The 23,074-nt window shown below is 45.2% G+C and overlaps 1 protein-coding gene across 2 annotated transcripts in view; it reads left to right on the forward strand.

The window, feature by feature from the left end:
• Positions 1-152: 152 nt before the first annotated feature.
• The window catches only part of UBTD1 (ubiquitin domain containing 1), a 28,262-nt gene continuing 5,340 nt past the window's right edge, over positions 153-23,074 (forward strand). Inside the window, exon 1 of one of the 2 annotated variants that reach the window (XM_061636280.1) lies at positions 153-239. Coding sequence is in view for 1 of the 2 variants with exons in the window: in XM_061636279.1 (XP_061492263.1) it covers positions 3,520-3,589 (70 nt within the window). In the remaining variant the exon portion in view is untranslated. Of the gene's footprint in view, positions 240-3,105; positions 3,590-23,074 lie in introns of those variants that run through there. The other variant, XM_061636279.1, reaches the window with a different exon arrangement.

The following is a 23,074-nucleotide window of genomic DNA, read 5'->3' on the forward strand; positions in this document are numbered from 1 at the left end:
AGCGGCCGGCAAGAATAACGATAGCGGCCCGTTCCCAGGAGTAAAGCGGAGGCTTAGCCTTAAGGAAGGCAGTGGGCAGGCCTATCAAAGGTCACGTAAGGTGACTAGGCTTTGTTACAAAATGATTAGGGTGGGCTTTGTCCTCTTAGTTATGTTAAGAGGACACGCAACATACTGGAAGTGCACAAATTAAAAGCTGAATTTGGATTCACACACTCTTTCGTGAAAGATAAAGAAAGGTCTGTAGAATAATGAGAACGGGATTCAAAGCGTTCAGAAGAGGGGGATGAGAGTTCTGTATTGTGTCTACTATAGAGGCTATTCATTTTGGATGCGACCTCCAGATAAAGAAGTTCATACGTATATTACGCTTATGTTATTAGAAACGATGGCTCAGTTTTAGGGCCTAGAATTGTTTTTCATTTGGCTAAAAATGCCAAACAAGAGATCAAAATGTGTGACCAAGGAAGGAAAGAGATCCCCAATTTCCATAGAAAAATGGCCTTAGGTGCAGTCCACGATTAAGTATAAATTATGGCAGTGGTTCTCAAGTGTAGTTGCTCGCCCACTCCTGGAGAAGGAATGTAATGATCCAGGGAGGAAGGCTCCCACAGCAACCAGATCCAGAGATATATTTCTCCCAGCAACAGAGGTTTAAGTATTGCAGTCATTAGTATGGTAACCATGGAAGAAATCAATTGTTCTAAATTGCCTCTCTTCTGGTTGGCTGGTTTTAGGAGGAAGTCTGGGATGCCCTCTTCTGGTCCTCTTCTGTTGCCACTTTAAATCAGTACATCAGTCTCCTGATCCTTACCCACACAGAATCTGTGCATTTGCCTCTGAAAAAGATGACTGTCAGGGACAAGGGTGGGCTGGGCTAACATATAGAGCAGTCTTTTCCAACCTGTTATCCTCAAAATACTTGTACCTTCCCTGACAGCCATCTTTTTGATAGACAAATGTACAGATTCTTTGCATGCAGTCCTTGACACTATGCTGATGGGGGCTGATGGGAGTTGTAGTCCAAAACATATGGAAGGCACTGGGTTGCGGAAGATGGATGTACAGTAAAGTTTGATGTAAAGGTTCAAAACTTTTGAAAAACACTGGTTACTTTTCATTTACATGTATTTGTGTGCTTAAGTGTATGCACATTTTCAGTTACTTAACACAACAAAACAGTAGTCATATATCATCGAAATACCTAAAACCTTGTAGATACAATAGGCCAGACAAGTTTGAATGGTAAAATTTGAGTGTTTGAAGATCAGGTTGCAGTTCAAATACATTTTACTCTTGCAAAGTCCTAGCAGCTTAAGTTCAACTCATACATAACTAGTATGTTCTGCACTATGGGCAGAAACAATAAAGCAAAAGCCTTACACTGGTCTGGTGTTAGTGATGGATAAAGGTGCATATTTAATCTTTTTCCCTGAGCGAAGGCTGGAGAAAGCTTGCCCTCTGAACTAAGGCAAGCTCTAAGACTGATGTTGTCTCAGCATTTGGTAAAAACTAATTTATTTTCTCAGGCTTTTGCTAGCCATTAGTACCAGCTGGTTGTATTTATCAGTTTTATGTCTGCCCTGGCATATTGGGTGCTGCTGCTTTACTTTGTATTGTAATTTTAATGCATTTTTAAAATTGTACATCATATTGTGATTTCCGATGAAAAACAGTATATATAAAAAATTAAATAAGTACATTTATGCTTTTACTTTTAAAATATATTATCCTTTTCAATAACGAAATGGTGCTTATTCCCAAATAAATGTGTTTACCATCAGTGCAACATTCTACTTTGCTCCTATAGTAATGATGATGCTTTCATTTGAGTTTTCAAAATATGAAACTGCACATACTTTTTTTTAGTTCTTTTTATTCAAGTTAGCAATCTTTTTTTCTTTTTCGCTCTAACATCAGAAATGTAGACGCACTTGTAAAGCACAGAATGGCAGTTGGGCCGAAAAGAGACATGCTGATTTCATATGTATTTCAACTGAGGTATACATATGACAATCTAAGCTACTCCCACCACCATAAAGGCTATTAAGACCAGGGTGTAATATTATTTAGCAGCACTACTGACCACCCCAGAGGAACCTTCAGAAGAAGTGTTATTGGATAAGAGAGAAAATGGGAGAGTCAGGATAGGGATGACATAGTCAACCCTCTTGATGGTTCTGACATCTTTAAAAAGCTGGACTTGAGTATGTGACCCCATTTGGATTGACCAGAATAATAATTGACAGCAGAGATCAGAACAGCCTTTATTTAATTTCCAGCATTATTAGAAGCCCTGAAATCAGGGCCAGCCTTCCCATTAGACAACTCTACCACTCTAAGTTGGCTTCCAAGGAGATAACCAAAGGCCCAAGATTGACAGGTCTGGGAGAGCCCTAGACCTTCAGCACCTCCAAAGCAGTTGCACAGAACCCCCTTCCCCCCATAGGGTGTACCATCTCTGTTGTTCAACTATTACTAAATTATTGTTAATATTTACATCAATGCACATGATGTTTTCCAGAGGACTAAAAGTAATAAAGACGCACTCTTGACCAAAGTACTTGTTCCCTCCATTGCCACAACAGTAAACAGAGGGTGAGGAAAAAGGCTTCTTGGACAGGGCAGGTCTTAAAACAAAACAAAGGATTTCAAGGAAGGTGGCACCAGCTAGATGTTTTTAAAGGGGGTTCCATGCACTAAGGGCAGCTAGGGGGAAGGGGAGGCCCCACCACTGTCAGACTATTAAATCCAAACGCCTGCTGTTCAGAACAACATCGCCTTTTACAGATGACTGCTGGGCGACGACAGTACTTTAAGATGCCTACTCCAGCTGGGCCGGAGTCGGGCCCTCATGAAGTCTTCGGCCATCTAACTGCTCTGGTATTTGTTAGCGTAAGGATTCGGCCTTTTGAAATCTGACTAATCCATCCTAAATTCCGTCGCGTTTCGTGAGAGTTCTAGAAGGCGAATTAAGGGGGGGTAGTAACCCTCTGCTACGAGTAAACGTTAGCCGCTGTTCGGGCAGCTCGCACAGTTGTTTCGCCGATTCCCGCCCCCTGCACAGTTGCGGCCAGGGTCACGAACGATCCTCTTCCTGGGGTTTGGCAGAAAGAGGGAGGAGTGGAGGCCGGGCTCCTGTCACCGAGTCACATGCTCACCTGGAGAAGGAGGAGCCCGAAGTGTCTCCCAGGGCCGGGGGATCCTCCCCGGCTCAGATCCCCAGGTTTCCGCGGAGTAGCGGCCGCACTAGCGGCAAACATCGGAGTCGCTGTGCCGGCCTGGGCTGGATCCAACCTGAGAGAACAGACCTTCATTGGCGCCTCCCGTTCCACAAGACTCACAATCCCATTTGGAGTGAGGAGGAGGAGGAAGAGGCGGCGGTAGCCGCGCCACACAAAGTTTGCGTGCTCGTCGTCCGGAGGGCGGGTTGGGGATCCGGCTCCATGCCGAGCGGCAGAGCCCTGAGCCCGGCTCAGGCGCGTAGATCTTTCGGAATCGCAGCCTGGGGTTGTCGCCATGGGCAGCTGCATGGGGAGACAACGCAGAGAGGGGCAGATTACCCCAGGGCACCCGCGCAAGCGAGCAGGTGAGCACTACCAATTTGATAGCCTCTCCATGCCACAGTAGCAGGAACTGCAAGGCAATCAGGGCTGCTGGAAATAGAGCCGGGATTTGGCCCCTGCACCCCCCCTCCCGGGGCCCTTGCTGGATTATTGTTTCTCCCCCAGGCTCCCACCCTAACTGGGCACAGAGACCAGTACCACGTCTGGGAATAGGGTACCTCTGCGTGATTGTCCTGCCCAGGCGCCGGATCTTTAAGTATCGTCCCTACTGGGGCTGTGGCCCAGATGAGTATATAGCGGAGCGAACAATTGGCTAGAGTATATGCTTTCTCTCGTCCTGGAAATGGGGATATTGGTTCTGGGGATTTTTAGATTAGCTGGATCTACAGTACTGGGTGGTCTGCGCTTCTCTGGAGGAGCGAGGGATGTGCTTTTTCAGTTGATTGACTTAGTGTAAGGCTCCCTGAAGCAATCCCGGTTCCTCCACATCCCTTAACTCCGTGTCTAGGAAAAGCGTGTGATGTCCCGGAAGCTCGCCTACCTGATTTATGTAAGAGCCAGTCCAGCCCGTCTCACTAGATGGGTTGAGAGTGCAAACTGCTGTTTCCCCACTGACCTAGAAGTACCAGTTGGGTTGGGGGCTGCTTTGAGATCAGTGGGCTACCACCACAAGTTCCAAATCAGAGTGGTTTTATTTATTATTTGTTGAGTTATTAAAAACGTTTATACTGCTTGATGTATTTTTGAAAAAATCTCAGTGGTGCACAAATAGTAATAAAATGCATCATAAGCAATAAAAGGATAAAACAATTATATAAATATAATAATATAAAATCCAAATAATATGGCATGCCTAGATTTGTGGCAGCAGCCTACCAGGAACATAGCCTTTGCCCTTGCTGCCTGGAAACCTTCATCAGGCACTCTGGCACCTGTGTGGTCCACAGGACAGATATTTTCACATGTGTCAAGGGCATGCTTGCTGCTAGAGAGAGTATGACCTTAGGCTCAGAAATACTTGCCCACTTGCAGGTCCAAGGTCCCTTCCTGTTGAGTCTTCTGCAGGATGGGAAGAACTGAGTTAGGACAGGCTTTCCTGGTTTAGTGTGCTCATGTGACCCTGTGAGATGTGGGCCTATGTGCACAAGACCTGGCTTGACTTTTCTTAGTCCAGCTCACTCAAGAGCACAATTAGTTCCCATTCCAGACGGCTCAGATCAGTCCTACTCTGCTGGAATTGCATTAGTTGGATCAATAGCAGAAACCACTTTAATTCAACAAGCTCATCAGCAGTATTTGGCATCAGCAGTGGTGCACACATATTGATGCAGGATTTTTGGAGACAGAACAGTCGACTTTGCAGCCTCTGTGGACGTCAAGGTATAGCTGCTCAGGATTTATTTTATATATATACTTCAGATAATATGGTGGTGGAAGAACTCTGGTTAGCCATGTGCTTGTGCAGCCAAAGTGATAAGGGCCATCTCCCCACATGCTTGGGAGAACTGAGAATACTGGGAGGTGTTGTTTAGGGGTTTCCAGGCAGCAGCTCTGCACTTGCTGTTCTGTTGTCACAAAGCAGCTTGTCCTGTGGTGTCCCTCCAAGATGCAGTGAGACCTCAAATTTAACTTTGCTGAGACCTGCACAGAGATTGAAACCAGAATCCACTGGCAGCATACACTGCCTGCTCTGATGCATGCCATCTTGTATTTTTTTTTGTCTTTTGCAAAAGAGTAGGATCTAGTCGATGGTGGACTGAGCAGGGTGTGTAGCTATGCGTATTCCCATTGCAGATCTTGACCCACTGTAGCAGTGATTTAGGTAATGGGATTACTTGGCAGAACCCCCAAAATGCTATGGCACTGTGTGGTATGAACATTTATAAACAACCTACTTTATATGATACACAAAGTTCTCACTTCAAACATCTGGTAAAGTAGGCTATTGTCTAGCAAAGCTTATAGCACAATAAACGAGAATATTAAAAAAAATTCTTGGAGCTACTGGCCAAGGTGCTTCCAACTACTCTTCTGGAATTTATTTCTTGGAAGACCTGAGCATGTACTTTAAAGCCAAAAGTAAACACTTGGCACAGTTTGCAAGTCTTTCTTGACAAATTACTCTGGGCAGGAATGTCTAACTGCGCTTGTGGGGAGCACTGACTGGGATATCTATTGCTGTTGGGTTGGGTTGCAAGAAACAGGAAATTCTGTAGGTTCCTTGTCGAGCACATGCTTTGCATGTGGAAGGTCCCAGGATCAATCCTGCAATCTACAGAAAGGGCTGGGAAAGGCCTATGTGTGAAACCCTAGAGAGTGGCTGCCAATCAGTGTAGACAGTCTAGACTGACAATCTAGACAGACCAGTGCCTTGATTTGGTGGTATAAGGCACTTCCCGTGTTCCTTAATACTTAGTTCTGTGTTGAGCAAAGGCTATAAGATTGTGTTAGTCAAATATTTAATACAGCACAGAGGTGGCATCAGGAAGAAGGATCTTCTGGAAAACGATACACTCTTCAAAAGGAATGGTGTTCCTCACTTTTTGTGCATTTAGCCATTTTATTTAGTGGTTTCTGTAAGTGTGTCAGACTCCTTTTTTCATTAGGCTGCAGTCCTAAACACGCTTACTGGGGAGTGAGCCCTATCGAACACAGTGGGACTTGCTTTGAAGAAAAAATGCAAAGGATTGTATTTGTGAGGGAACAGACTATCTCCCTGCCATAGAAATCGTGAGCTTCTCTGAGGCTATGTGGTAGTGTTTACCTTAAGTGCTTATGAAAAGTTGGGCTGGCTCTCCTGGTGATGTATTGCTGGCAGTTTGCAGATGCAGGCAGTGTGAGCTCAGCTGAATCTTCAAGAAATAGCAAAAACATGTCCCTGATGCTACTCATCCAAGAGTGTGAACTGGCAACTGCCTGCTCAAGTGCAATGTAAGCCTTTTGTCTGCTGAGTTCTGGAATAAGCAAGTGTGGACTTTTAAAATATTTGGGGGGGGTGATTTGTACTGAAAGCCAAGAGCAGGTCTGGGGAACCTTTGGTTCTCCAGATGTTGCTCCAGTAAATATGGTCAGTGGCCAGGGATGTTGGGAGCTGTAGTTCAGCAACATCCGAAGGGCCAAAGGCTCCCCACACGTGGCCTAGAGGCTGGCAGGGAAACTCTTACAGAAGCACTGTTCTCTAACTGGAGAAAAATAAGTTATTCCTGATTGTTTAAGGGCATTGAAGATCCTGTGGAAATCTGGAAAGAGTTTGATTTTCACCACTGATACCTTTAGTAGACTCCAGTACAAGAATGACTTTTTGTCTCTAATTATGCCACAGTGTCATCTTAATGGCTATTATCTTGGCTTCCGGTCCTAAATTATGAGTCCATTGCTGGAAGTCAGTCACCAGAGGTGGGATGGGTGGAGCGATACAGCCTCCCTATCCCAACTATCTGAAGTTCAGGCTATTTCGGACATTATGTTCCTGCAGCTTCAGGAATCATTCTTGTGTCTGCATGCATGGATAAGCATAATATGTAAATTGCTAACACATGGGTCTGATTTACTGATAGACCTATGAATTCCCATGATGGTTTTGAAATTCTGGATTTCGCAGGTCTTTTGATGAGTCAGACCCATATGTTACCAATTTACACATTATATCTGCCCATGTATGCATATGAAGGTGCTGCAATGATTCCTACATGTACCACAAATGTAGTGTGTGAACCTGTCCTTGAAGAAGCTCATTAGCTGGTTTGGGTGCTATGCATTGTGTGATTGCCAGACATGTTTCTTTCTCCTTAAGTAGTGTGACTCCAGAATACACCCTATCATAACCAGAAACTGGCCCCACCAAGGAACTGCAGGACTGACTCATGCCTTTGCTCTGCTCACGCAGCCACTGATTGCAACTGCCTGCATGTTGCTCCCAGCAATAATTACTGTTTTGTAGGAGGCAGAAAAAGAGAAACAGGAAGTGGGGAGGCCTGGGTAAGTGGGTTGAGAGCAGCACTTACAAGCTAAACCTTCCCAAAGAGGAGGCTGACTGCATCTGATCCATAAAGGATGTGCAGGTGGGATTGTATATCAAATGTAAGGGGGAGGGAAGACTTCAGAGAATCATAGCACTGGAAGGTATTTGGAGGCCATCTAGTCTAACACCTGGCCTGATACAGGAAATACAGAGCTAAAGCATCCCTGACCAGATTGCTGCCCTTCCTCTACTTAAAGACCTTAGTGAGGGAGAAAGACCACTACCACCTTCCTTGATTAGAACTCCTCCTTCTCTCATCACAGTGATAATGACTGGCAGAGACAAAAACCTAATAGCAAGTTTGGTAAGACCCCAGTCCTAGTATCCCTCAACACACTATTTATTTGACCTGCCCCTCTAAGAGTTGTGGGGACATTGATTTCAGTAATGTATCCTCTGCTTTTGCAAGTTGAATGGTAATAGCTGGAATAATTGGTCTTGTGTGCCTATAGTTCTTGGCATGTACCTATGCTTATACTATATGAAATCACAATTATCAGGATTTATACACCGAAAGAAATCTCTGTGGCCCTAATCCAGGGATTGCACTCAAGTCCCAGCTAGGGGCAAGTGGCTTCCTCTTGCCCAGGTGCTACATCTCCTAGGCAGCATCACTTGCCCAGATCCCACACTTCTCTTGCATCTTTACCTTCTCTGCATTTTCACCTTTTCTTTCTGCACTTTCCCCCTGGCTCCAGTATTCCCTCTCCCAGGGCCACTGTCTTCTGCCTGAAATATCTGGGCCTACATTAGTCAGGGGCTTGTGTGGTCACTCCTCTTCAGTGATCCCCACTTCCAAAAATTGTTTACGCTCCCTCTCTGAAGGTATTCCATGCCTTCCAGTTTGAGGTTAATAGAAACTCTGTGAAACAAGATGGTGTTACTCAGGGGGACATTATCATAGGCTTAGAGGAGTGTGGGATCTTGTATCTCAACTCCGCAAAAAAATCTGTCTCCACTCCTATATTCTAAAATGCAGGCATTAGGATGCTTCTAGTCTAGTAGATGGGGCACAGGTTACAAGAAGAAGGCTATGTCGGCATAGGTGACAGCATAGGTGACAGCATAGGTGACAGCATAGGTGACAGCATAGGTGACAGACTATATTTGTCTAATGCATATACTTAGACAAAGTCCAGATAAACACTGTAAAACAAATTTTGTTTGAATTTCTAATCATTTATTTGACACTAGCTAAGGGTTCATGTGAACTTACAAGATCTGAACAGGGTGGTTCATGGCAGATGCTTTTGGAGGTCACTGATTCATAGGGTCGCCATAAGTCGTAATCGACTTGAAGGCACATAACAACAACAACAAGGGTTCATCAGTAGGGTGGGCAATGAGTGTCATTGAGTCTCCTCCTTTTTTCCTTTACTGCCTCTGTTGATGTCACTGACTGATTTGCTGTGATGTTGTAGGCAGGGAGGTCACAGTTTATTTGGCTGCCATTGGCTCAGTTACTCTGTCACAGTGAGGCTGGCTTGCCTAGATTGTTTGCTTAGGGCTTTGATGAATTTTGAGGTCCACAATAATCCTATATGAAACTAAGCCTCTCTTTTATGGCAATGTGCCATGGTTTTTCACATGATACCTTGTGGGTACTGAATCAGATCTGTTGAGCTGGCCTTTTGCCAGAGACAGACAGACAAATTGTGTGGCTTATAAGGTAAGGAAAAGCTAGAATCTTTAAAAACTGGGCATCTCCATTATGCTACAGTGGTAGAGTATTTTAGAATATAGGATACTGTAACAGTCTTACCAGCTCTACTGAGCTGGGCAACGGATTAGTAGACTGGAAAGCTTTTCCTGAATTGACTGGAATTATGGTACTGGTGCTAACATAGTGTTAGCTGACCAGGCTGTCCTGACAGGGCCCAGAGACCCTGGGTAAGCAAGTATTCTGGATGGCAGTCTGCCTTCTGCCCATTTTCATTTGTGTGATTAAATTCTCTGTTTGGCTTGAACTTGTTGCCTGGCTGTGCTGAACTGTATTATAATTCAGGCTGGGGGCAGGCCTATGCTCCTGATCATTCTTGTGTTCCAGAGGTTTGATTTTAATGCACTGCCTTCAAGTCGATCCCAACTTATGGTGATCCTATGAATAGGGTTTTAATGGTAAGTGGTATTCAGAGGTGGTTTACCATTGCTTTCCTCTGAGGCTGAGAGGCAGTGACTGGCCCAAGGTCACCCAGTGAGCTTCATGGCTGTGTGGGGATTCAAATCCTGGTCTCCCAGGTCGTAGTCCAACACTCTAACCCAGCCTTTCCCAACCAGTGTGCCTCCAGATGTTGTTGGACCACAATTCCCATCTTTCCTGACCATTGGCCATGCTGGCTGAGGCTGATGGGAGTTGTGGTCCAACAACATCTGGAGCCACACTGGTTGGGAAAGGCTGCTCTAACCACTACACCACACTGGCTCTCGGGTTAGATTTTAACCTCCTGATTATTTAGCAGAAATCCCACATTTAGCTTTGATTATTTAACTTTCTCCTTGGGCACTATACAAGTGTTCTCATTAAGGTTATGGATAAACAGGGATTTGAAGTGATGGGTGGGGTGGGGACAGATGTTATGTAGAAGGTGCATAAAAATCAATAAAATAATTAAAAAACCCTAGCATTCTCATTAAGTAGCTTCTCCTTATAGCATGCTTTAATTAGTGCCCAGCCCCCAGCTCCCAGTGCTTGTTGTTTGCTTAGCTGAGGAGGTGTTGCCCAGATAACTCCCTGCAGAGCAACCTAGGCAGGACTTCACACCCAGGAGCTTAAGTTTAGATTGTGCTGCTTGAGGATGTGGTGTCCCCAGTAACCCTCAGAGCCAACAGAGGTTGGATGTGCTCGGGCAGTCAATTAAAAAGGGCAGATTTAGGGTATCTTATTCCAGTGCTCACTAGTGTGATCCTGTGTGTGATTTTCCTGTCCAGCCACATCCTTGGTATAGCTGGAAGTCAGGAATGACTGTTGCTGAGTTGCCTCTGTGCTGATCAGATCAAAACTGGACAGGGTTTCGATACTTATAATTATATAGACAAGGGAATTTTGATGGCCACAGCTTGTTATGTAATAGTGCTGCATAGCTGAGAGAAACTGCACCCGTTAAAATTCCCTTTTCTACAAAACTGTTTGGGGCCACATCCTGAACTGCATTTGGTCATCTTAGCTGTCTTATAAAGCCGGGGTCCTTATCTGCTGCTGGGATGGGGAGGGTTCACTGCTTATTCATCATATTCATAACCCTCCCCTCTGCTGCACCATGTGGCCTTCTCTAAAGTGAAGAGCCAAGCACCACAAGGGGAGCAGTGTCAACAAGACTTCTGTTGATGTGGCTTCTTCGGCAGTCTGCCTTCTTTCTCCTGCTGTTGGACCCTGGAGTCCACTTTGCTAGGCTGGTGCTGGGAGTCTGTTCCGGCTTTGCCCAGCGAAAATTGGAAGACAATTCTGGGGGAAATAAATGTCCTTTGTGACACAATCCAGCATGGCTCAGATAGTCACACAACCAGCCCTGACATTTTCCAGCACCATGTACTGTAACATTCTTCAGCGGGCAGGACTGTCCTTAGCTAACTCATCATACATTTACCAATCCTAGTGGTAGTTCCTTTCAGAAAATGCTGATCCCTCCTGTTTTCTTGCAGAATGCCTCTTTTGTGCAAAGGCAATTTGTCTTCCAGGACTCATGCAGGGCAGAAGGGAGAAGGAGAGTGGGCACAGCTGTGTCTGAAGGGCATGTCCAGGCAAGAAACTATGGAGCAGTGTTAACATTGTGTATGGAGCATCTTGCTTCCAGCAACACAAAAAAGCAAAATTCTTATGCACTATATCCCCTTCTGTGGCCACAGGTGCTAATTTATACTGTGTTGTCCCCAAATGACTCCTGGGTTTGCATTATTCCAGCCATTTCAATTCCTGTTATGGTGGCTATTAATGTGTATCGCTAGGGAGCTGTGCTTACACACAGGCAGGTTTCTGAAGATGGAGTTGTTGGAGTTGTGGAGTTGTCATTTGCTACATTTCCACCAAACAGAAAAAAAACTTTTAGAGAAAAATGTCTGGATGTTCAGGATCCTGGGGCTCCCGAGTCAAGTGTTCCTCCTTATCTGATTCTGTGCCATGTGCAGGTTGGAGCTCTTTCACACCCAATTAATTTCCATATTTACTATCAGTAGTTCAAAGAGGTTTCTATATCCACTCCTTCTCCTTTCTCAGTGAAACCTAGTCACTGCGGCCTAATTTATTTATTGAATTTCTTAGTTGCCCATCTGGCTGGCTATCCAGCCACTCTGGGCGACGTACAAAATAGGCATACAAATATAATAGACATTAAAAATCTAAAAACAATGACGATAAAATCTAGCCCACCCCAAAAGCCTGCCTGAAGAGCCTGGTCTTCACTGCCCGGTGGAAGCTCATTATAGAGAGGGCATGGCAGAGATCATTTGGAGGAAGTTTCACAGGGTGGGGGCCACAATTGAAAAAGCCCTCTCTCTAGTCCTCACCAATCTGGCTGTTTTAACTGATGGGATAGAGAGAAGGTCTTTTGAGGCTGATCTTGTTGGGCGGCATAGCTGATGATGCTGGAGGCGCTCCTTCAGATAGACTGGGCCGAGACTGTATAGGGATTTAAAGGTCAAAGCCAGCACCATGAATTGGGCCCAGAAAGCAACTGGTAACCAGTGCAACTCTTTTAGCACTGGAGTTATGTGATCTCACCGGCGGCTGCCTTTATCAGGTGCGCTGCCGTGTTCTGTACCAGTTGCCGCTTCCGGACCATTTTCAAGGGTAGCCCCACGTAGATCGCATTACAGTAGTCTAGGCGAGAGTAGACCAGGGCATGTACCACCAATGGGAGCAGATGATTGGGAAGGTAGGGGCGCAGCCTCCATATCAGATGGAGTTGATACAGTGCTGTCTGGCTCAGAGCCGAGACCTGAGCTTCCATGGACAGTTGGGAGTCAAGAATGATCCCGAGGCTGCAGACCTGGTCTTTCAGGGGCAATTGCACCCTGTTGAGCACCAGGTCCAAATCCCCTAACCTTCCCTTGTCTCCCACAAACAGTTCCTCAGTTTTGTCAGGGTTCAGTTTCAGCTTATTCACTCACCGACTCCAGGCAGTTGGACAGGGTTTCTACAGCCAAACTCTGTGAAGATTTAAATGAGAGATAGAGCTGCGTGTCATCCGCATATTGGTGACACTGCAGCCCAAATCTCCTAATGATAGCACCCAGTGGCTTTATATAGATGTTAAATAGCATCAGGGAGAGGATGGAGCCCTGCGGCACCCCACAGGTGAGAGGCTAAGGATCCAAAACCTCATCCCCCAATGCTACTCTTTGGTGCCTATCAGAGAGGAAGGAACGGAACCACTGCAGTACAGTGCCCCCTATGCCTAATCCCTCCAGGCGGTCCAAAAGGATACCGTGGTCAACTGTATCAAAAGCCGCTGAGAGATCCAGGAGGACGAGGAAGGTGCATTCACCCCTATCCAACGCTCTCCTCATATCATCCACCAAGGCGACCAAGGCTGTTTCAGTCCCATGTACGGGCCTGAAGCCCTACTGAAATGGACTTCTACTGATTGCAAACTGCACACCTAGCCTCAAGTCCATGGTGCTTTCCCCTTTTGGTGCAGGAATTGCTCTCTCTTTCCTCTTCATTTCATGTGATAATGCACATGAAGCATTTTGAAAACAATAACATGTTATATAAAAATTATTATGCATATTTTCCACTCGGTAATATCACAGACTCAAGAGTGGCAGGAGGGCCAGTAATGTAGTGGCAAATTCAGAAGTGCAGGGTCCCTTCATGATAGTGACCTCACGACCTCTCACAGCCATGCCCCCTTTTCTACTTTCTCTCATCTCCCTTGCTCTATGTGTCATCTTGTGAGTCCACACTCTGCTACAACAGATGTCCCTAGTAGGAGCTAATCAGCCTGAAAAGGGAGGCTGTGTGTTAGCTACTAAGGAGAATCTTCTCAGTGGCTGACTCACCTCCTTTCACTCTGATTGGCTCCAAAAGGACAACAAGCTCTCCTGTCATGCTTGTACATAAGGATCTGGCTGGGACCCTGCTCTCAAAAAAGTAACGGGTCTATGACCCCTTCTACCCCTGGTGACTACACCTCTGAGGACTAACGTTAAATGTACATTATCACAGGCAGTCTACCTTCATAGCAACATAAGAAGAGCCCTGCTGAATCAGAACAACAGCCTATATCCTCCAGCATCCCACAATGGCCAACTATGGGAATCCCACAAGTGGGACATGAGAACAATCCCCTTTCCCAGAGGCACTATATTCTGGAGTAGCATATAGCCGCCATGACTAGTAAGACCATGATAGCCCCCATTAATTTGTTTAACCCTCTTTTAAAGAATCTCAGTTACTGGCCATCGGCACAAGTGCCAGGAAACAAACGTTTTCTAGGTTCTCTTAAAGATCCCAACATTGGCTTTGAGGTTTTGAGTGATGATGTGGTATGCAGCGAGTACTGAAGGAGTAGAATGTTGCATGCCAGTGGCCTGTGGGGCTGGAGATAAATGCTGAGCTGTGTCCTCTCCCTACTCCCCATCCTGCTCAGATCTTTGTAACCTTGGTGTTAAACAGCTGGTTCCTAATCTGTATTGTCCCCTTCCTGATTCAGATATTTCAGCTGGATCCAGCATGCGTACATTTCCTTTAGTAGCTCCCTCTGTTTTGTTTCTGCGTACTTGGTTTCCAAAGCAATTAAGAATGACATATTTTTATATATCAGCCAAGAAATGGAAATAGATGCCACCTAGGGTTTCCAGGTTCATGGCCTGAGACTGATCCTGTATCTTTAGGAGAAGAGGTCAGCCAAGTGCAGGTGTTCTTGCAATGCTGTAGTAGGAAAAACCACAAGGTATGATTCTCCCTCCCTCCTCCACAACTTTTAAAGATACAGAAGACCTCTTGGAGGCCAGGCCAGGCAACCAAGAAGTCTTCTGTATCTTTAAAAGTTGGGCAGGGGGGAGAATTCCACCTTGTGGATTTTCTCATTACAGAGTTGCAAGAACACCAGCACTTGGCTGACTTTCTCTTCTCCTAAAGATACAGGCTCAGGCTCAGGCCATGAACCTGGAAACCCTAATGCCACCTGATTCAGGAAAGGCACAGTACAAAGCTTATCACTGGAGTCTTCTTATGTTGTTCAGACTGGCTACATGGTCTCTTCCTTTTGCAGTTTGGCAGATTCAGAGGGAGATTTCTATCTCACAGTGTCAATTTTCAGTTTTAGTGTAGAAACACTCTATTCAGTTGGTTCCAGTACGTCTCCACCACTCTCTTCTGAAACAGGGGCACACAGTGCTAGTCAAACCCCGCCCCTTTTTACTTTACAACCTGCTGGGGTCAGCTCAAGTGTATATTTTTTTAATTCAGTTTCAAAGAGATTTCACAGATCTAATGGAAACGCTTTACTATAGGAGACTAGTGTGTTTACAGCTTCAGAGGGGTAGCTGGGGTAGCCTATTGTAGCAAACAACAAAGAGTCCTTTTTGTAGCCATTGCCTACATATTTGGTAATAGTTTGCCTCAGTTTTGCACATTTTATTGTTACAATAGCAGGTACATGTGTATTTAAATAGTTCTGACCTGAGACCTGTAGTAGTCCAGGTAACATCGCAAACATTTATTCTGTCCCAATGAATTGTCTATTATTGTTTTGTTTCTTGATTTACCTGCATAGAGGAAGACTTTTAAAACATCCCATGCTCATACATATATATAAGCTCCTTTTGGGAGCAAGGGTGGGATATAAATTTAATAGCAGCAGCAGCAGCAGCTAAATTTAATAGCAGTGGCTTGTATTTTGCCTGTATGCCACCTTTACACAGGGACCTCATAAATTCAGTGTAATGGTTGTCTTGATACCTGATCAAATACTCTAATTCTTCATGAGGCTTACATAGTAGAGTTACTTTATCAAGTCATGAGCTGTTCCTTCCTGCCTCAAAAAGGAATCTGAAGTCATATTTTAATGCTGTGGCAAAACCAGTCTAGCAACTTGAAACCTGGCTTCCCCTCACCCACAGAAGAAAACCTTGCTTGTATAGTCAGCTACTGTACTTGCCTTTTGATTCTTTTGTCTAATGATAAGAATCTATTGCAAACTTGACAAGAAATTCCAAAAGCCCAATTTTTCATATATAATTTTACATTTCCCCCCCTCCTTTATACAGCATTTGGGTCCACAACCTCCCAGAACATAAGGCATGCCATCATTTGTTTTGTACTAACAAGATAAACCATTTAACATCATACCCCAAGTAATACATGATATAACTTGTGTCTTTGTGATATATAATTATGCCCATAATTTAGGTCTTGTTTGCCACAGAGACGCCTGGGCCAGGTGTTAATGTAAGTCATGAGTAACCTAGGTATGAAGCAGGGCCATCAGGCTTAGGAGGGCTGAGTTTAAAACATGGCAGCTTTGAGGTCTCTTACCTGATTACCTTCTGGCATGCTGTAAACACAATGCATATGCTGCTATACAGGTAAGCTCCCAGCTGTAGAGCTAGGGATTGCGTTTCTGAGAAATAAAGAAGCAAGAATATTGAAGAGGACATCTGGAGCTTAGGTTAGAGTTGGCAGAGCAGGAGGGGAGCATAGCCCATTGTCCTCTGGAGAGGGAGACAGCTGGCTTGCGGAATGCTAGGGAGGGAAGGCAGCCCATCCATACTTAAGCTGGGGGAGGAAAGTTTGGGGTGGGATGGGGAGCTGATTCAGGTCAACATATGACAAAGGTGGCACAAATCTGAAAAAAGAAACATAGGAAGCTGCCTTATACTGAGTCAGATCATTGGTTCATCTAGCTCAGTATTGTCTACACTGACTGGCAATGGAGTCTGTCCCAGCTCTAACTGGAGTTGCCAGGGAGTGAACACTGAACACACACAGTGTCCTCCTGCTTTGGTGAGGGAGCTCACTTCCTTTGAGTCTTGATAACAATTGATAGGCTCCATTGTGGGGACACAAGCTTCTGACACAGCAGAGAGAGAGAATCTGCCCATTGCTGTGGGTTTCACAGTTACCAGTTGGTAAACTAGATCTTCCCAAACTGTGCAGTGCTGGGCCTAGCAGCATACCTAGTGTCTCTAAAAATGTGGTGAGTTTTGCAGTACACTGTGGCAACAGGTTCTGCAGAGTAATAATTCCCTAGTTTGTTTTTTAAGTCTGTTGATTTTCTAGGATGCCTCCCAGTTTTTATTATTATGAGATAATTGTGGCCTCCACTGGGATGATTGGAAGTGAAAGTTAGGTCATGGGGGCAGAACCTGTTGTCTCTTGACCTGGGTTTGTAATGGACCTGACAAATTCATGGAAGAAAAGAAATAAATTGCTGTTGGCAAAGATGGGAGAATGCATTTTCAGGTGTCCCTATGTATTTAAGAAGGTGAGAGTGGATAATGGGGGATGGCTCTGCTGTTGCACTTGTGCTGGGAATAGTGATGCACTGAGATTAAATATTTGGCTGGCTGGATCATTAGCCTTATACAGTCAGACTTTAGATATACTCCTCTCTGTAATGTTGCTGTTAGAAGACATTATTGATCCATGGCTCAATGGTGGAACACATGTTTTGCATGTTAAGAAGCCCTAGGTTCAATCCCTGATTTCCAGGTGGGGCTGGGGATATCTGAAACCCGGGAGAGCCACTGCCAGTCAGTAGACAATACTGAGCTTGATGATCCACTAGTCCGACACTGCATAAGTCAGCTTCTTGGGTTCCTGTGTCTTCTGAGATAATGCATCCCAGGCAGGATATTTTCTCATCCAGTCTGGTACTTGGAGTAAGAAAGAACCTTCCATACACAACTCCTGTGTCAGGAATGAGTGGCCCATCTTGACTCATTGTGGGATTTTGAGGGGCAAAGATTACACAGCACACAAGGAATAGCTTGCAGATCAGAAGCCTGTGACGTAGCTGCCTGGCCTTTGATAGCAGCATCATTAAATAGCAGTAGCTTTGCATTTGCTACATAGGTATATGCTTGACAGTGACTGCTGCACTACTTAAACCCTTCCCTGTGTCCTGATCATAGATTCAGAGGCTGAAAGCAGCTGAGATCAACTGGTGCTACTGTCTGTCTTCTGTCTGGTTCTAGCCCCAGAACTTAGCATCTACCTCATGAAAGCCATGGTGGGATTTCTGAGAAAGGAAGTAAACCAGATGCCTCCTAGAAACTTGTCTGAACCAAAGGAGGACAGAAGCCAGGCCCAACCCACCTTGATCTTGAAGACTCTTCTGATAGGGAAAATCAGATTGCCTATTGCTTTCCGAGCTCAGAGACAGCTCAGGTATAGCAAGAGAGTGTGCAATGGTAACAGTACTTCCCAGGCAAAGGAAGCATTTCTGCACACACTCTCACTGCCTCCAAGTTCTTAAAGTGGCAGGTGGAATGACCTGGTTTTTTTCTGATTGATGCCTGATGGGCAGACAGACGTAGAAATTGGCTCAGAGTTGTCAGCTGGGGGGCTGGCTTCCTCTGAAAGCAGCATTTGTACCTCTTCAATCAATGGCCATTTCCTTTGTGTACTGCGTTGCCTGGAGTAAAATGAATGGTGTTTCTTGTCTATCAAGGAGATTGCTGCCTGCCTGCCTCTTTCCCCGAGTTCTACTAAGCCAGTTGTTCCTGAGCTAATCTATCTGAGAAGCTTACCTTAGCTGGGAGAAAGCAGGAAACTCTGCCTATGGCCTGGTAATGCCAGCAGCTTTTTGTAGAGAGCAGATGTTCAAAATAAGTTCTGATTTTACGTGTGAGTATAAGTTATTTCCCTTGCTTCCATACTGCAAGAAGCCAGAAGGGGACTGTTTTGCACTTGGGGTTCAATTAGCTCCAGCAGGGCCTTGCCAGCTCCCCCATCTTTCACTGCAGAAGTTGTCTGGTAAAGATGCCACATAACTGATGTTAAACTGGCTTGACTCGTTTTCTTGCCATCTGTCCAGGTTTTTGTTTTAATTCAGCTTTAATGCTGGGCAATAGGTGGTTTTTAAAAGTGCACTACTTATTAAAATGGCACATATATAGTACATATGCTGATAAGCCATTACTCCTTTTAGCTATGTAGATGTGGCAACCCTCTTGCTAGGCCTGCCTCCAGGTGCCCCTAATGTTCCTCTTCAGGTAAAGGATCTCTAACCAAAGTACCCTCATCCCTTAGCCAGGATGCCAAGTCCCTTCCCATCCAGGACAGCCATATAAAGAGAGAAGCAAGCTGTGTGCCACCTCCATGGGCTATATGGAAAAATGGAAATGGACTGCCTTCAAGTCAATCCCGACTTATGGCTACTCTATGAATAGGGTTTTCATGGTAAGCAGTATTCAGAGGGGGTTTACCATTGCCTTCCTCTGAGGCTAGTCCACCCCAGCTGGCGAGAGCCTGCTCAGCTTGCCACAGCTGCACAAGCCAGCCTCTTCTTTGTCCGCAACTGCCAGCTGGGGGGCAACTGGGCTCCTTGGGACTGTGCAGCTTGCCCACAACTGCACAGGTGGCAGAGCATATAACCCCTGAGCCACTCCCTGTGGGGGTGATCTTTAGCTGGCCCTTGACACCCAGGAGACACGAGCAGGGATTTGAACTCACAGACTTTGGACTCCTAGCCAGGCTTTCCTCCCCACTGTGCTATACCAGCTGTAGACTATATGGAGTCATCCTCAATGATGAAATGACCACATTTGTGGACAAGGGAAGGACAATCTGAGTTTGGGACTTTGTTTGGCTCTTGCTTTTTCAGTTTTGTTCTCTCTTTCTGAGAACATGTCTTGCGTCTGGCTTTTTCTCTCCATCTCTCCATTTCTCTCCACTTACCATGAAAACCCTATTCATAGGGTTGCCATAATTCGGGATCAACTTGAAGGCAGTCCATTTCCATTTTTTTACCACCCCAATTAGCCTTAAACCTGCAGCACAAGCTCCTTATATAGCTGACTTGAAGCTAAATCCCCTTGCAGAGCCAGCCTGGCCAGGGTCAGTTCAGGAAGTTGGCTTCTCCTGCTTTCTTCCCAGAGAGAACTGAGCAATACACCTAGGATATGTATGAGGGGGGAGTGGTGTGGAGAAAGTCCCTCATACTCCCCTTGAATGTGGGGGAAATTTTCCTGGTGGATGAAAGGACCAATGGCATTGTGGTGGGGTGAGAATTATTGTCTGGAAAACGATGTTTATTCTAGATGACTGATTTCATCTTGCATGCACTCATGGAATCTGTCACAGAATTTGGCATGCAGAAATTCTCAGTTTTCATTTTAAAATAACACATCTGTTGCTGTTATAGCTGTGAACAAAAGCCTGAATATGTGAGCTGTGCTGGGTGAATTGCTAGAGGCCACAGAAGGCTGTGCAAGATTTCTAACTGGTAGGGAAAGGAAGAGTTTGGTCCTTCCCTTGCTTATATTATCCCCATCTTCCTACGTTACCCTCTTTCCATTCCCACCCACCCCCAATCAGTTTCTTTTAACATTTAGATCTTAGAAGCAGTATACAATATGCAAAAGAAGAAAAATGTGCATAGATTTTGAATAATTCCCCTAATTTATTCAGGTCACCAAATTTGAACCTCCTTGGTGCAGAACATACACAGCCTTATTGTTCATCTGTCCTTCCAACTTCTGCAAGTATCAAGAAGAGGTTGTTGCGAGATAAAGAGTTGAACAGTATTGCATTGATTTTCTGAAACAATTAGTATCTGTGATCTCTTCTGCTGGAGATAATGACCCCACAACCCATGAGTAGCTGCCCCAAAAGTGACTTCCTGATAACATAGTGGTGATGGTGACAGATTTTGTTGTGTGGTGGGTTTTTTTGGGGGGGTAGATGGATAGGAGTCAGCAGGGGATGAAATGGGAGCTAGAAGTCAGTATTTGCCTTTGTTCCAGTAGACTCCATGCAGGAAGAGTAGCTGTCTCTGGAAACTGATGACTTGGTCTTATTTCGAGGGGGGGGGAGGAAGGAAATGAGAGGAAACGTTTTTTACTATCCCAGCAGCTTAGTGGTCTTATGAATATTGTATGAGAATTACCATGTCCTAAGCACTGAATGGTTTTATATTCTATTCCCCATTTCTTGGAGAGTCAGACTGGTGACCCCATTCTGTGGTTGGAGTGCAGCCATTGCCCTCAGCAGTGTGTGACTTTCCGGCCTGTTCAGAAAACAGGGTTGACACTTATTAGCAAAACTTTCTCTGCCTACTGTTCTGATTTCTGCATGTGGTGTGGGGAGCGCTGTTCTTTCTCTTTGGTTCCATTAAGCTGCAGCCACTTCCCCAGTCCATGTCTTCCTGCCATCTCTTGTACTCCTAGAGATAATGTCGGTTAATTGCTTATATCCTGGCAGTATATTTTCCAGTGTCCACATCTAGTCAGATCAGAATACCTACTTACTACACATCTCCCTCTCACCTTCTCCCTTCACCTTTCTATCTTCTCCATGCTGGATATTGCAAGGAGGCTGAAATGGCAGTGAGGCTCAAGGCAAACAGCAGTATTCTGAGGGCTGCTTGGGAAACAGAGGAAGCCTTATAGTGAACGAGACTGTTGATCCATCAATCTCAGTACAGACTGATTAGCAGTGGCTCTACAAACTACACATGACACTAAATGTGTCACTTGGAAGCATGTCAGGGTTGTTGATTTTTTATTTAATAGTAGGTGCAGGGGCCCTGATTGTTATCAGGGCCATGGTGCATGAACACCACTATTGTTAGCCTGGGGGGGGGAAAGCTAATTTGTTTCAATGGAAGCTCCCCCCCCATCCCCAAGGCTAATCCAGGGTGGGAGAATTTTCCCTGGGATCCTGGCTGGAGAGGGAAGGGAACTCCCTGCAAACTGCAGTCCCAATAGAACCAGGCCTCTGTATGCCTGCTGTTAATTTTTAAAGAATACAACCATGATGTGCTCCCAAGTGATGTGTTTTGCATCACATGTAGTTTGGCTCTCAGATACGTATCTTTTTCCTAGCCCTACCTGAAGATGCCAGGTACTGAACCTGGGGCCTTCTGCAGGCAAAGCATGTGCTCTGCCACTGAGCTCCAGCACTTCTGAGGTCCTATTATTTAATAGCTCAAAAGGCCTTGCTTATGGCTGCCCACTATTGCATCTAAGATCTATTTCCTGCTGCTCCTTGGGGCCAATTATGGGCATGACATCTGAGTGTCCACACATGGGCATAAGGCTCCCAGGAATATGCAAGGCATGCCTGTTCAGTTAGGTCTTATATTGTGCCCATCCTTTGAGCCCTGTGCCTGTTTGTCGCATCGTGTGACCTGGGTTTTCATCAGATGATCATGTAAAGCAGGGGGTTCCAAACTGGTCCATGGCATGTCTGTAAAATGCAATTAAAAATCATACAGCATCTACCACAGTGCATTACAACTGCTACAACAGACAGAAAAAGCATTAAGTAGTCCACCAAGTCCACTCTCGGCAATTTTCAGGTGGTGAGTTTGGGAACCACTGATGTAATATGTTCAAGGTGCTCTCTCTCCCCTGATGCCTCACCCCCAACCCCTGCACTGGATTCCAAGCTCCTTGTTTCAAGACCAATTGGCAAGTCATCTTTTGAACAATTACGAGGGACCCCTCCCTCAGTAAGCATGTAAGAACAGTTGCCCTGTGTGAGAGAAGATATCACAAGCCTGTTGCTGCATCAGCCAGACTGACCACTCCCTCATCACAGCAGCCATGAGCATCAACTGCCCTGGAGGAGAGAACAAGAAGGGGGAGGGCGGGCAGGCAAAGACAGCCGCCATTACAGAACTGGATTAATTGGTCTAACTCCCCCCTCCCCACTTTATCAACCATATCACTCTCCCATCCATTTTTTTATTTCAGCATTTGAACATTCTGTTTTTCAAACTGTTCCTCTCTTCACCCCTCCGCCACAGTCTAATTTGTGGGCATTCTTTTGAATTGTTAAATTATATGGCTTTAGAATGGAATTGTATTTAATTAATGTTGTGAGCCACTTTGGCAACTTTAGCTTTAAAAAAAGTGGATACAAATCTAAAAATGAAAAGGGGGGGAATCACTCAAAGCCATGTTTGAGTTGGAGTTGGATCATCATGTGACTTGGCATTTTGAAGGTTCTGCTTTACAGTGCTCTATATTCCTCTCATACTTTGGAGCATAGAACCAGTAGTGTAGTGGCAAATTCAGAAGTGCAGGATCCCTTCATGATAGTCACAATCACACCCCCTTCTAAGATTATACAACCTTCTAGGATTATAGAATAATCTGGCCAGGTCTGAATACTGCCTTCTGCTTTTCTATCCTTGTTAATGCCTTCTCGCACAACAACAGACATCCCTAGGAGCTAATCAGCATGAAAGGGGAATGTGTTGCTATTGAGAAGAGTCTTCTCAATGGCTGATTCACTTTCTTTCATTCTGATTGGCCCCAATCAACAAGAAAGGACAAGGAAGCATGTTCGAAGATGCTTTTTAGTGACTAACACACT

The sequence above is a fragment of the Rhineura floridana genome, chromosome 7, assembly GCF_030035675.1.
Source record: "Rhineura floridana isolate rRhiFlo1 chromosome 7, rRhiFlo1.hap2, whole genome shotgun sequence".
NCBI lineage: Eukaryota > Metazoa > Chordata > Lepidosauria > Squamata > Rhineuridae > Rhineura > Rhineura floridana.